The sequence below is a fragment of the Harpia harpyja genome, chromosome 16 (assembly GCF_026419915.1).
Source record: "Harpia harpyja isolate bHarHar1 chromosome 16, bHarHar1 primary haplotype, whole genome shotgun sequence".
In the NCBI taxonomy this organism is placed as follows: domain Eukaryota; kingdom Metazoa; phylum Chordata; class Aves; order Accipitriformes; family Accipitridae; genus Harpia; species Harpia harpyja.
In genome coordinates, this window is record NC_068955.1 from 2,172,685 (window position 1) to 2,186,763 (window position 14,079).

At 43.7% G+C, this 14,079-nt stretch overlaps 1 protein-coding gene across 2 annotated transcripts in view; it reads left to right on the top strand.

Annotated features, from left to right (window-relative positions):
- The first annotated feature begins 3,689 nt into the window (after positions 1–3,689).
- CSMD2 (CUB and Sushi multiple domains 2) overlaps positions 3,690–14,079 on the top strand; it is a 311,331-nt gene continuing 300,941 nt past the window's right edge. For both annotated transcript variants that reach the window (XM_052811437.1, XM_052811438.1), the window contains exon 1: positions 3,690–4,010. In XM_052811437.1, the coding sequence (XP_052667397.1) occupies positions 3,854–4,010 (157 nt within the window). In that variant the 5' untranslated portion in view covers positions 3,690–3,853. The remainder of the gene's footprint in view (positions 4,011–14,079) is intronic.

A 14,079-nucleotide genomic window follows, 5' to 3' on the forward strand; every position in this document is an offset into this window, starting at 1 on the left:
TCCCTGCTTGAGTGATTTGTGTCCCTGAAACTCTTCACGGCCCACTCTGGATCCACCCTCCATAGCAAGTTGCACAGAAGTCTGTTCTGTCAGGAGATAAGAGGAAGATGGACTAATCTTGACTTGCATCTTTTAATAGCTGGACCTTTATTCTACTTGGCTGCTTTCTGTTCGTGCTGTGAACATCTTTGAGTCTGTGTGCCACCTAGGCTAGCTGGGCCCACAGGGTTGCTGCTACTGCAGTATTTCTAGTTGTAAGCTTCTGTAACTTTTCCATGTTTCCAGAAGCACAGTGGCACTTCTGCCCATCTGCGATGGTGGGGGAGAGTATCTTTAGCCACCTTGTAAGCCCTTCCACTGCCATGGAAAAAGACCTTGTTCTCAGTTTTGGAACTTGCATATTTTTCAGCATCAGGGCTACAGAATTTTGCTTTGGGTACTGTTTCTTTCCAACATCCTCTGTGGCATTTTAGGTGCTGGGCTATAAAACTTGATCCTAGGTATGGAAATACAAGGCAAAATATTTTTTAAATATAAAAGATATGTGCACACCTTCAGATGAACAGCTGTGTATTGAGTTCTTTGCTACCAAAAATCATGACACTGTACACTAAGATCTTGGCTCTATACTTATGTCCTTTCAGATAATCCAGAACTGGACTTTCCTGTCATGTAGGTTAAAATAGTGACTGCAGTTTCATGCTAATAGAGAGATTATTCATAGCTGTCTTTTAACTCGTGGTTGTGCCTGGATAAGTGCTCTTTTCTCCTGAAGAGTGATAATATGTGGTTAAGAGGGAATAAATGAAATTGTGTGGCATTTAGTAAGAAGTTTGGGGTTTTTTTTCTCCCCATACCAAATTACTGATTATGGTACTTGAAATTTTCGGGAAGATGATCATGTTACCAGTGTGAATGCCCTCTGTAGTTCCTCACACCAAGAGAGTGGTTGTATTTGTGAGCCAGGGTATGGTCTGCATTCTTTGGAGCATGATGCATATAGGAGAGGGGAGGGAGAGTGAAAGAGAAGAGCCCTATGGATGTGGCTTTGTGTCAGAGCTAGAGGGAAAACCAGGTTTTGGCACTCTGTTTTAATAACTCCTTGATTTTTGTCAGAGTCTGTTTCTCTTCCTCCAGGAAGTATTGGTTCATACCTGTGAATTGCTCTCGGCTCCATGGATTAAACTGAAAATTGGGGATGTTGCAGTTGCTGTTAGGTGGAGGAATCGCAAAACAGATCAGACTGTTTTGGCAGGGAGGGTGAGGTACTGTGTGATAAATGGAATATAAAAAAGTCGGCTAAATATCTGCAGCGAATGTGGAAGGCAGTGAAGTCTGAAGGCAGCAGACTCCTTTCAGCCCGGGCTTTGACTGCGGGTGGCAGTGCAGAGCAGAATTTGTCTCCTGGTGGGTGCTTACACTTGAAGACAGGATTTCTTTTTCAGTAGAGAGGTAATTTTGCAAGGTGAGAAGCAAAGTGAGTGGTAGGGGTTAGATATGGGCTGTTAACCAGAACCTGCAAATGCCTCCTTGTTAGAGATGGGTTGCAATCAAAGAAGTTGGTGATTGCAGTGATGGTTTCTGCTGTATTCATCAGTCTTGTCCATTTAGCAAAGAAATGCAGTATTTTTTTGAGATTTAGACCCTAAACCTTAGTGCTTTTGAGAAGGAAATGTACTTGGGAGTAAACCCTTGATTTGAAATAGATATGATTTTATTAACCAAGAATAAAGTGCGATTGTATCTCCTCAATGACTTTATTATGCCTGTAGATGGTTCTTGATGCAGGGCTAGCTGACTTTGGCTCAGCCGCTACCCTGCTGGTGTGCAGCAACCAAGTCACATCTTCAGCTGAATGCAATTTTGGGATGGGGGGGATTTGTTGAGGTGAATAGCTGTATAAGGGAAAACCAGTGTATGGAGCTGTGAAGTGTGGTACCCTGTTCTCTGATCCTTTTATATTTGGATTTGTGCCTTTGAACAATAAGGTCTGTTTGAATAGGATACTGCAGTTTAAACAGACATAAAGCAACTCTTTCATGTAACAGCCCTGGTTGCCTTGGCTCTTGGCATCGGTTCACAATGTAGGCAGTGGAAGGATTGAAATGCAGAGGGGACACAGGGAAAGTGAGTGAGAACGAGGATTGATTTGAGGGTGGAGGGACAGATTTGCAAGCCCTCGATATAATTTGTTTTTTAGCTGTCAAATAAGCTCATTCAAGGCAACCGGAACAAGAGTGAAGGGGGTTTTGCAGCAAGAAACTGCAGCAAATGCAAAACACTAAGGCAGGGGGATGGGTGGCGAGCTGAGCTGGCCGCACGGCTGGGCGAGCCGGGGGTGCCGGAGCGGCGGGGGGCTCGGCCCCGGCTCCCCCCTCTGGTCCCGGCGTCCCTCCTGGGGGAGCGAGGGGCGGGCGATAGAGGGGAAAAAAAACCCCCAAGACACGGGGGGGGGGGGCGGGGCGGGTGTAGGGCTGGAGAGAGGGGGATCTTGGTCTAGTGAACACCCCCTTCCCCGCAGGCGAGCCCGGTGCTTTTGGGAGAGGGGCTGCTCCTCCTCTGTAAACCAAAAGGGAAACATAGAAGCAGGTTCTTGCTGAGGAGGGGGGAGAAAATTCGAGGGTGTCTTTTTTTTTTTTTTTTTTTTTTGGTAAAAGGCTTTGGTGTCACGTTCGAGTTATTTTTCTTGTCCATGGATCGGAGCATCATTACCAAGATAATTAAGTTCCTGAATGTGGCTTTAACGGACTGCATTTTTTCCCCATCTTGCATGCAGCTACAGGGACAAATGTACTAATAGATGTTAAAAAAAAAAAAAAGGCGGCGGTGGTGGAGTAATCTCACTCTTGCCAGCCCTGCGAAGGGGCAGCAGCACTACAGCCAAGCACGCCTGTTGGCTCGGTGGAGGGGGCACAGCCAGCGCAGCCCTTCCCACCTCCAGCATACCTTCTTAAACCAGTCCCACCAGTTTCAGGGTATCGGTCTATTGCTGGGATCCATGTTGTGAGGACAAGTCACAGGCTGGGGGGGCGGCTCTTTTGTGATCTCTTGTGTTTGTAACAAAATTTGCTTCATCATAAAAATTGTGTCAATATCATCAAGTTGTTTACAGAGGCACGGAGAAGGGGTGGGGGTGCTCGGGGAGGCTGCATGGCTCTGGCAGATGTCTTAATAGCAGAAATGCTGCGTGTGTGTGTGCATAGGCGTACTATGCTGTGCTCCTTGCAAAATGAGGGGCTGTGGGACTTATTGCTGTACAAGAAACCTGTAGTGTGTATTAAAATAAATACAATGGTAAAGCATAATTTGTGGTTTGTGGGTGCTGGTGGGAGGATTGTGCTGGGTTTGGGGAAGCAAAACTGAGGCAGATCTATTTGGTGACTGCACGGCAGCCCCTCACCACACCACCTGTGCCCTCTCCCCTCCCCAGCATTTAGTGAAGAGGAGAACAAAGATATGGGAATGATTAATCAACTGGCTAATAAAAAAGTATAAATCCCTGGGGACTGTGTGCTGCTGCTAGTGCTGAGGAGCTGGCTCTGAGACAGCCACCGGGAGGGACGAGCCAGCCCTCCTCTCCTTTCCTTGCCTCTCCTCTCCCCGAGCTGCTGCCACACTTGGTTCATTCCAGCTGCAGAAGCTCAGAGCCTTCCATGCGGTGGGATTTTTTTTTTTCTGGGCTGAAAAAAAAAAAAAAATCACAAGCCTGACCTGCTTTTTTCCCCCCTCTTTCCTTTCTCCTCTTCATCCAGCCGAGCTGAGGACTATCCCAATCACAAAGGGGAAGAAAAAGGGGGAAAACCCAACAACCACCACCAACCCCCAGCACGCCCCATTCCTGCTGCCCTTTGACATGCAACCTTCCTTGGGATGGGACAAGCCGGGATGCAGCTGTGGCTTTGGAAGGAACTGGGGAAAATTTGGAATCTTTGCTCTCATGACGGTGGAAGTGAGCTCCTGGAGCCGGGTGCTGCTGCTCTCCGTGGGGCTGCTGGCTGTCTCGGTGACTGGTAAGTGTAATGGAGAAAGCTGGCAACTTTAGGAGCATTTTTCTTCCTGCTCCTTAGATCAAAGGACCACTGTTAATCCTCTTTGGCGGGTGGGGGGAGGATGGCACTCTATGTGTGTGCATACACTTGTGTGTCAGCGCATGCTTCCATGTAGTGTTCAATAAGGAGTGTGTTTTCTTCAGACCGTTGTAGCTTTGTACAAGATAGTTTCCCTCTGTATCTTTTGGGAGCAACAATTTTAAGCGATGGGGTAATAAAAGGTGGCTTTATTTGATCTTATTCCCCTTCTCTGGTGGGTCAAATAATTTGTGCACAGTTGCTGTATGATATGCAAGATGACTGTGAAAAATGCCATCACGGTTTCCCCCTCTGTCTTTCCCTTGCATCTTAATTCAATATTTCACTACCCTAGTGCTTGCCCATAGCTGATAAAATACATTTAGGACACTTTGCATGAAGATGGAAGCACTTTCTTCTTACTCCTCCTGCCTTTCAAGATGATTATCTCTTATATATGAGCTCTTTGGCCTCAGTATCCTGTTTTTTGTGAAATATATGTTTATTGATTTGAAAGATAGCAAAAGACTTGAATTTGGGGGGAGTTTGCTTATGTCTCCTCCCTAGTTTCCGCAACTGCCCTTGTAGCAAAAGCGTATCTAAGGACTGAAGTTTATTTCTGGTGTAAACAGCAAATATTTAGGGACTGTCCTTATGTGTGTGTAGGAGGGGGAAGAGTGGGAGAGCTGAGTGTTTGGCAGTGTCTTCTTTCAACACTGTGCAGTGCCCTGATTTCCAAGAGTTTCGAAGTAACGTTTGTCTTGTCTGCTGTATCTTAGGCTAGAGGAATGTGTGTTTGTGTGTTGATGTGTATGAAAGCTGCTTGGGGTTTAGGTTGGGGTGTGTGGTGTTTTTTTTGTTTTGGTTTTTTTTTTTTTGAAAACTTTATCTGGAATGCAACACTGATTTTATTATGTAAGGCAGATTTCCTCTAAGGAGATACAGAATAAGTATTAACTGCTCTTCCTGAGTAGTCTCACAGTGGACCTGAAGAGTTTTGCTAACTGGAAGTATCTATTAGGGAAGGGTATAAAACCACCCAAACAACCTACAAGTCCTAATTAAGGATGAGTATTTATTTTGGTGAATATTTTTCCTTTCTTTAGCAGGAGTATTTAGCATGTACACAAGAGAAAACCATTCCAGCAGCTTCTGTCATGCTTTTCTGATACAAGTAGACCGATGTAGAGATACCTAAATACATGATTTACTATATGAGGGGTTTACAGCTTTCTCCTTCTAAGCGGTCTGTGGCTTGTTCATACTAGATCTTCCAGGTTTCTCTCTGTACCTGCTTGTTCTGTATACAATCCTTTCTTCTCAGGCCCCTAGCTCCCTTCTCTTTGCATTTAGAGTGCTGTCTGTTCTGGATCCTTCACCCAGACGTTGGTGCTCTATGTTGTTTTTCTTTGTGAGCAGAAGATCTGCAAAAGCTTTTTAGACCTCAGATGTTTTTTATTTGCATCAGAGCTAGAGGCATTGGTCAATAGCTCCTCTTTCCTAGCTCTTCTTTTTAAAAAAATTCTGAAATCCCAGTAATGATCTTTTTGTCAAAGCAAGATACCAACTTTGAAATCGGTGGCTTACTGCTGAATATCCAGAACACAGTGAATATATAAGGAGTGAATGCACCCACCCTTTGCAGAGTCCGTGGTGGTTTTAGCGTCTAATCCCAGAATGTAAGTTTAGCCTGGGCTGGGACTTCTAGTACCTTTGCTGAGCAAATCATGAACCGCTGTAGAACAGAGTTCCTGAGAGGCTTCAGTTCTAACCTCGCCTGTTCCTAGGGTTTGTGTAGGTAGTAATAACCAAGAGTTCCCATAGTGTGGCAGTAGAGCTGTATATGTAAAACTACCAGTTAATAGTTCTGGTCGTCTTAAAAAATAAAAAGGGAAAGAAATCCTACTCGCATCACATCAGCTGTGCTATGTCAGTAGTCCTGTTGCCCAGTAATGTCCTTCTAAAAAAATGGCGTAAAACATGTGCTTTTTTCAGATGCTACTGTGTCTGAAGGCAAGATAGTGTAGCTTCTGTTTGTGCAGAACTGATGGAGCTGTAGAGAAGGTGGTGTTTTGTGATATGCTGAAGTTTATTGTGTTTATGCAGGGTGGGGGGAGAGGAAGTGGTTCGTATAGTTTCCCCTTTTAGTTTTAAGGGTGCAGTAATGATTTGAGAGTGTTTTAAGATTTGCAGGGGCTACTGGATTTCTTTGGCCATGAGTTGATTGTGATCCGTGCATGGCCTCTCAGAAATACAGCGTGTATCATTTGTTTGTCAAAACAGATGGGAACAGGAATAGTATTCCTTTCGGTTCCCTTCTGAGTAATCAGCTGTGCATCGTGCTAGAAGGTGCATTTGGGGTATGGATTGGCCGGGTGTGTATGGATACACACATGCGCAATTTCTTTTGAAGGCCTCTTACAAAAAGGGTCTTGATACCATTATTTACACACTGTGCTTTACTAGTCAGCATCCTGTTTTGTACTGGGTTATGGAAAGATGCACCAGCTTGAAACATGGTCTAATCACTTTAAATCCATTGTAATTTTCTTTTTTTCTTGATAGAAAATAGTTTTTGGCAGACTCTTTCTGTGAAGAGTGTTTATGAATTTTGATATATGTGTATGTATTTATGTTGTAAATCATCCTTTTCTTTTGTTTTGTTGTCTTAAATCTCCACAGGATGAAGAGTGATTCAGGGGTACTTACTCTGCCAGGGAAGGAACTTCAGTGTGAAATACTCAGTGATTTGAGGGTATTTTTTTAAGGGGGTGAGCGTGTGAGATATTAACTCTCTGAAGTGTTGGATAGATTTTTTTTTTTTGTAGGAGGGGGGGAAGTGAATAGTCACCAGCCTGATTACATTTGATTGTGGCATATGATGAAACTACAGTATTTTATGGCAATAGCTGAGTGTATAGTTTTGATCTGAGTCCTACTATTGCTGAAGCAGTGGGGATATCAGTGCTAAATGGAATGAATGATTCCCATGTATTCACTGATGTCTTGCTCTTGCATTTTGTTACTGGAAAGGAGTCACTTACGGAAAACATTTAGAGGGTGCAGATGTTTAGAGGGTACAGCTCTTTTGCTTGGGATTAGGCTGGCTTCTTGGTACTTACAGAGGTTGGGATCACAGAAGGCATCATGTTCCTGTACGTGCCTCCTTGCCCTTGTGACTGGGAGGGTGGATATGTGATCTAGTCCATAGGTTTTCAGCACTTGACAGTGGGGTAACATAGGTGATCCTCAGGTGGATGGGAATATGGCCCAATCCTTCTGTCTCCGTGTGCCTGTATATATGAGGCTGGGCCACCCTGTGGCCCTCAGGTTTGGCTGGAGTGTAGCAAATGTGCTTTCTTATCTCTCCACACTGGTGTGTACACTTGTGAGTTCTCAGTGAAGAACATCCAAATTCAGCATGCTTTCCTCTGTGGAAGTATGTGCCAGTAATGATGGGTAGGGAAGGGTGGGGGAAGAGGAGCCCTTGCTAGGAAGAGCTTAGTAGGAAGACTGCTGCACAGTAGCTAGGACTCTAAGCCTGGATGTTTGGGTCACAATTCATGCTGTGGCACCATAGGCAAGCAGTTTCACTTTTGTCTTCTCGTTCTTTGCATTGATTAGCAAGTTCATCATTTGGGGTACAGGAGGCTTTCGTTTGCTGTACAATTGTTCATTGCCTGTCCCTCTGATATTTTTTTTTGTCATGGATTCTCAGTGCTGCTGAAGAACATCTAAGCTCAAGCTTTCTTTGCTACTGAGCTCAGTCTCTGTCATGTCAGATACCTCCTAGGGAAATTTTGTATTCAGCTGGTTGATGGTTCCCAGCTGAGCCAGCCTGCAGTGGTGCAGAGGTGGATGTCTGTTCAGCTGATCCTCGGTGGCTGTCTTCCAATTGTCTCAGAGTTTCTGTCAAAAGAAGAGGCTTGTCAGAATGGGTGTGGGGAATGTGATCCAGGCAATCTGCCATAGGTCCTGGTAGATACGCTTTTTGCCAGGGTGGTTTAGGGTTCAAGGTATAGTTGAGCTGTTGATCAGGTGATCATTTGTAGTATCACTGCTATAGAGAGTATGTTTTACTATGCAGAAGTGACTGTGCCTTATTGATGTACTCTCAGGGACAAGTGAAGAATAATTCCCCCCTGCCCTGTTTGCTGTTAACCACTTGCACCTGTGCTCCGGGGATTTGCAACTGCTGAATTACTGTGTGGTGCTTGCTGACTTGCTCTGGTTCCTGAGAGGCCAGTTGTTTGTGAAATGCCAAATTTCACAGCTGTGCTTATGTGCCTGCTGATGCCCCCCCACCAGCTCCTACTTAAATTTGGCATGGATCTTGACCAGAGGAAATTTTTATGATCATGTTGAGGGTTAGACAGGTTTGGGGGAAGGTCAGGCAGCATAACCTCCATAACACTGATTGTGTAACATCCAGCTGTAGCAATAAAGCACTTGCAGAGAGTGGGCTGAAGGGTGAGTCTCATCTCTTTGTTGCTTCCATCAGGTGCAGCTAAGCCCTGTGCTAGTTTTCTAATACTGAGACCCTCTTTGGAGATGGAAAGGATGCATAGCGCTCTGGCTAGACCAGAACTGGATTTGGACTTGAGTTTTTTGTTAGGACTGTGCAGCTAACCTTTTGACCTTTCACTGCAATGCATACTGAAGAGGCGTATTGTATAGGTATAGCTGGTATAAAGATTTTGGGGAGAAAGCTACAATAGATGTCTTTGTCCATAGTACTACAAGAGAAGTCTTACTCCATTTTTATCAAAAGTATCCTGAGACATAGGGCTGGAGTAATTTTTCATAGGCTTTAGTGAAATTATAACAAAGCTATGTTTAGCTGAGAGGATTTTAAATGATACTTCTTTGCTATCTTCCATGTTTCTAGGCATTGTGAGATTCAGAAATACCATGAATAGGCCTAGATTTGAATTAGCCTTTTGCCCAACAAAGTATAGCAAATTCAAATGGAAGGGGAAAGATGAGACTTTAAGGGCTACAAAAAAGAAAGGATTAAGTTGAGTAACAAAGATTCTGTACTGCTTGAATTGATAAGTCCAGCATTGAGTTGTCTATTTGACATATACAGCAGCCAAAAATGACAGAGGTAGTGTAATCACATGTATTGGCTCTAATATCCAAAGGCAGCCTCTGTGGGTGCAGATGAATTTTTTTTACTGAGAGGGTTGTCAGACATTGGAATAGGCTGCCCAGGGAAGTGGTTGAGTCACCATCCCTGGAGGTATTCAAAAAGTGAGTAGATGGGGTACTTCAGGATATGGTTTAGTGGGCATGGTTGACGGTTGGACTCGATCTTGAAGGTCTTTTCCAACCTAAATGTTTCTATGATTCTATGAATAATGGGAAGGTTAACAGCATCAGGCTTTAAAGGGATTTAAAACCACGTAAGGTTTGCTCCACCCAGAAAGACTGGCCATAGGAACAGAGATGACCTCACTAATCCTGCTTGTTAACTGGGGTTTTATAGTCTAGCTCAGTATTTTAATGAAGTCTGTATATTGCTGCTTATTGAAATGTTTCCCTTAAACATATTGATTGAGAACTTCAGTATGTGCACTTAATACTTGTCAACTAGATATTACAATGCGTAAGTCCAGCCAATGAGGCCTGTATGATACCATCCAATACCTTTGGTAACCTCTTTCAGAGTAGAGGCAAACATAGAATTAAAGGGCTTTCCTAATAAAGCACTCTTAACCTGTACCAGTGGTAAATCCAGAGTATTGAGGGGGCTGTGGCAGTGGCAGGGGAAATACTGCTGTTGCCTGCTCAGTATCTTCTACAGGTGCCAGGCTGCAGAAGCCATGTCCAAGTCCTTTTCTACCGTATTTTTCTACCATGGTGCTTTGAAGAAGTGGTGTCACTGTGTATACTGCCTTTTGTTCCTCTCTGTGCCCACGGGCAGAGAGGGACGGGAGGAACCTCTGACCCACCCTCGGGGGTGCCCTCACTCCTGCCCCCAGGGCATCCCTTCCATGGAAAGCTGCTTCCTTTACTGAGTGACTTGCACAAGGTCATTTGGGGAATTTGTGGCAGAGCTGCAAACATGTCTGTCTCAACCTTAAACACAAGATCGCTTTTTGTGTTTTGTTTCTTAATTCTCCGCAACGGAGTGTGAAGCTACTTGGTGTGAGGTGCTTTCAATACAACTATAGGGTTATTTCTGAGGCTTTCTGTGGAGTGCGAGTGCCTACTATGGGAAGTAGGCACTTGCATTGCTTTCAAAGAAATCAAGATACGGAGATTAAAAAAAGTGATAGTAGCACCCACAGTTTCTGTGTTTACACAATGTCTCTGGAGGAGTGAAGTACAGTGCAATTATGGAAATCAATGTACTTTGCTTGCAATAAACATGATGCAGTGCAGTAATCTGCAAAATATATGTGCTTCTGCCATGCTACGCAGTGGCAGACTGATCTGATAGTGGTTAATGTGTAATTGGGAAAATCCCATTGATTAAAGAAATCAAATTAACTCTGTTTCAGTCTCTTTGCTGCTGCCATGGACACAGCGAGCCAGAATGGAGACAGTATGCTGCAGGGAGCTTGTATGTAATTTTTTTATACCTCCCTTGGATGAAAGTCGAAAGGAGTTTTTTTGGAGTCGTTTCTTTCCCCTCTTTTTAATGTGACTTCACAGTGAACAGTATGTGTTAGTTCTTTCTTCGCAGTGTCAGGTGCATTCTGTGATTCAGTCCCTTGCAGTAATGGTTGCAGTAATTTTCTAGCCTTATGAGGTACAGGCGTGACCACTCTAGTAATAAACTGCCTGTTTTGTGTGCACACCACTGTTGTCTGCTGGATGGAAAGAGAACTGGGGATAGTGTCAGAGTCCTGCTGGTGCTAGTAGTTTCTGAGAGGTCAAAATAATTGTGGAGCAGAGAGATCTGAGGATCTGTGACTTTTGCTGGAAGAGAAGGGTCTTGCAACTGTGATGCCTGGAGCAGCTATGGTTGCCAGGGAGATCTGCGATAGGGGAGTAATTAAAAAAAAAAAAATTCTTCCCCATTATTGACTGCAAAAAAATCTACTTGAAAATGAACTGATGGCCTAGGTTTGGGGGAAGCAGGTATTTAGAGAGTTGAAGGGGAACATGACCTGAAGAAAGACCTGTATTAGTGTATTTAGTATGGTATACTCAGCAGCTTCATGAGCAGTGGTCCTTATGTGTCTAGTGTGGTGTAAACATACAGTTGGAGGCAGCCCTTGCCAGAAAGAGCGTATGATCTAAACGGTCAACAAGTATTGGATACCATTCTTGAGTGTTGGAGGATAGTGAAGATAGGTGGAGACTACAATACAGAGCAGCCTTCTGCCTGCGCTGCTGCAAGTCTGCTTCTTAACCCAGGTTTGTCAAAGGACAAAACACGAGAAAGGCAACCAGTGTCACCAGAAAACAGCTTTATACTTGTATGTATGTCAGTCTGGCCTTGATAAGACTGCTGCTGTGCAGGACTTGTAGGCTGGAGCTGCAGCCAAGTTCTCACAAAAGCCTGGTACCTCAACCCTCACTGGCATTTGGGCTCCTCCTTAGTAGTTCTTGGTGACCTCAGCAGGCAGCTCTTTTTCTCCATCTGTAACCAGAAGGAAATTAACAGCATCCTGTATCCTGCTGGCAATATTTTTTTCCTTCCCTCTATGTATGGAGGCATTGCTGCTCCTGCTTCATTGTTAGCCCTATAAGAGAAGGCACTGGGCAGAAGCAGTCTGTGCCCAAAGACCTTTTGCTGTAAGTTCAGGGAAGGTAGGAGGCAGAGCCAGATGCAGAAAGGCTTGTCCAAGGTCACACAGCAGGTTGCTGGCAGAGCTAGGAACAGACTCTAGGTCTTCTCACTACTGTGTGCTAAACAGCAGCACAGAAATGCCATGCTGTTGCTTCTGAGAGATGTTTTTGAGATGCTTTCTCTCTGCAGATGAGGTCTAAGCTATATCTGTGCTAGTGGATGTGAAGGCATTTTACAGTAGTTACACTGAAACAGAACAATGTCTCAATCCATTTATCAAAATGTCTGCAGTTCGTATTTCAAGGCAGATAAAACAACAATGAATATCAAATAAAGGTGTCTTTATCCAGAACATTTTAAAACAAAAGAAAGAGAAGATTGGTTCTTTCGGCCTCTGGCTTGCGTTAGCTCTCTGGAATGTTAAGTCTTTTCTGTCCTAATGAAATGGTTTTATTTTTATTTGGGTTTCATCCACCTGCCTTAGTGACCTATGTTTCTTTCAGTGTAAAGAATTTAGCTGCTTCTCAGTTGTCAGTTTAGTGCGATGTAGACCAACAGGCCATTTCACCAAACTGTGGTCACAGCCTGATAATCCTGGCCCTGTCAGTGCCCAGAGCCAATTGCATTAGAAGGTGTAAGTAGTACTGAAATAGACAAGAAAGATGAGTTAATCACAGCTAGAAAATTAACCACAACTGGGGATTTTCTGGTTCAGTGCTCTCCTGTTAGTTGCACACTCTCTCTCTTGACTTGCAGAAGTCATTAAAGCCCAGTTCTTGCTGTTTTCCATGGCCGTTGGCACTTAAAAATCCTTGAGGGTGTGAGCCTTAGTCATTCTGTTTCACTTCCCCATCTGTAAAATGGGGATAAATAGAATTTGCAAAATCCTGAAATGATTTATGGATTTATTCTGCAGAGAGATCTTAGGATGTTTGTGAAAAGCTTTCAGCAGATACAAATTGCACTAGGTTGATTAGCTACACAAGTTTTATGCTCTTGGTTCTCTCTCTTGATTGCATGGAGTGAATTCAACCATTTCATGTACAATTTGGGATTAATTGTAAATGACTTTCTGAGGTGAAAGTTGTCTGTCTGCTATTGAACTTCAAGTAGTAAAGTATTCATGGCAAAAAAGTCAGAAATGTAATAAAATGCAGTTTCTGTTCCAGTAAGGATTTGCACAGGTTGCTCAGCTCCTTCTGTAATTTGTGCTGTGTCACTTGTACAGTTTTTATATGTTTATATTCACATTTGTGCCTTTTATCAAAAGACTGCAGCGCAGGTTTTAAAGGCTTAGTGTACTCGGGTATAGATGGGAAGGTAGGAGACTTGTAACAGACTAAGAATTTGCCAGAAGCATCAGGGAATTGGATACTGGTCTTTAGCAAAATTGGGGTATTGGCAGATAGGATGGTCTGGACCTTCAGATTTTAATTTGCCACAGCCTCTTTGGCTTTGAAGCAGTTGCTTAAATTGTGTGAGCTTCAGCTTCTTGTCTACAGAGTGGAAAAATAGTACTGTCTAATGTATTATGAAATTGAATGTCTCAAGGATGGCAGAGGTCAAATAGAGAACTTGCTTCCTAATTATGGTGCCTGTTATTTATCAGCAGTTTAGCAATTATTTTTTTAGTTAAACTAGTGAAAGCAGAGTTTGAAATTTTTTATTTTTTTTTTATGGCATCTATGCAATTGCTTTTGGAGCTGGCGGGCCTGAGGGATAGCTTATTGCCTGAAAGAGCTGGATGAGTGGATTTCCTTAGTGTCTGAGTTGGCTTTTTATTCACAGAAAGTTTGCTGAAGAACTTTACAGTGGGGAATGATGTGCTGTTGTGTAATCACTTACATGTTGTTACCACTCTCCCCTTGCTCTGCTTTTGTTACCAGTGTATGTGTGTCTTGAGATCTAGTTGCCGGTAAGGAGGACTGTCTTTCACCGTTTTCCTGGCTGAAATGAGCAATGTGAGCTGGCAATTTAAGCATCTTTCAGAAAAGCTGGTCTTGCAGCTTGAAAAATGTAAGGATGTACTGAGTCTCATTCTGTTCTCCAGTCCTGCCTCCTTCACGTTTCTGTAACTCCATTATCGTCAGCAGGATTCTTCCCTCTTCTCATTGCTGCAGGGCAAAGGAGAATCTGGTCCTTTGTTAGACAGACGCTTGATCTGACATTGGTGAGCAGTTAAAGCCAAGTTGGAGGTACAGAAAATGGAAGCTCATTTCTTCTGTAACGAAGGCACAATTCAATGTTCCTTTCCCATTTGATACACCA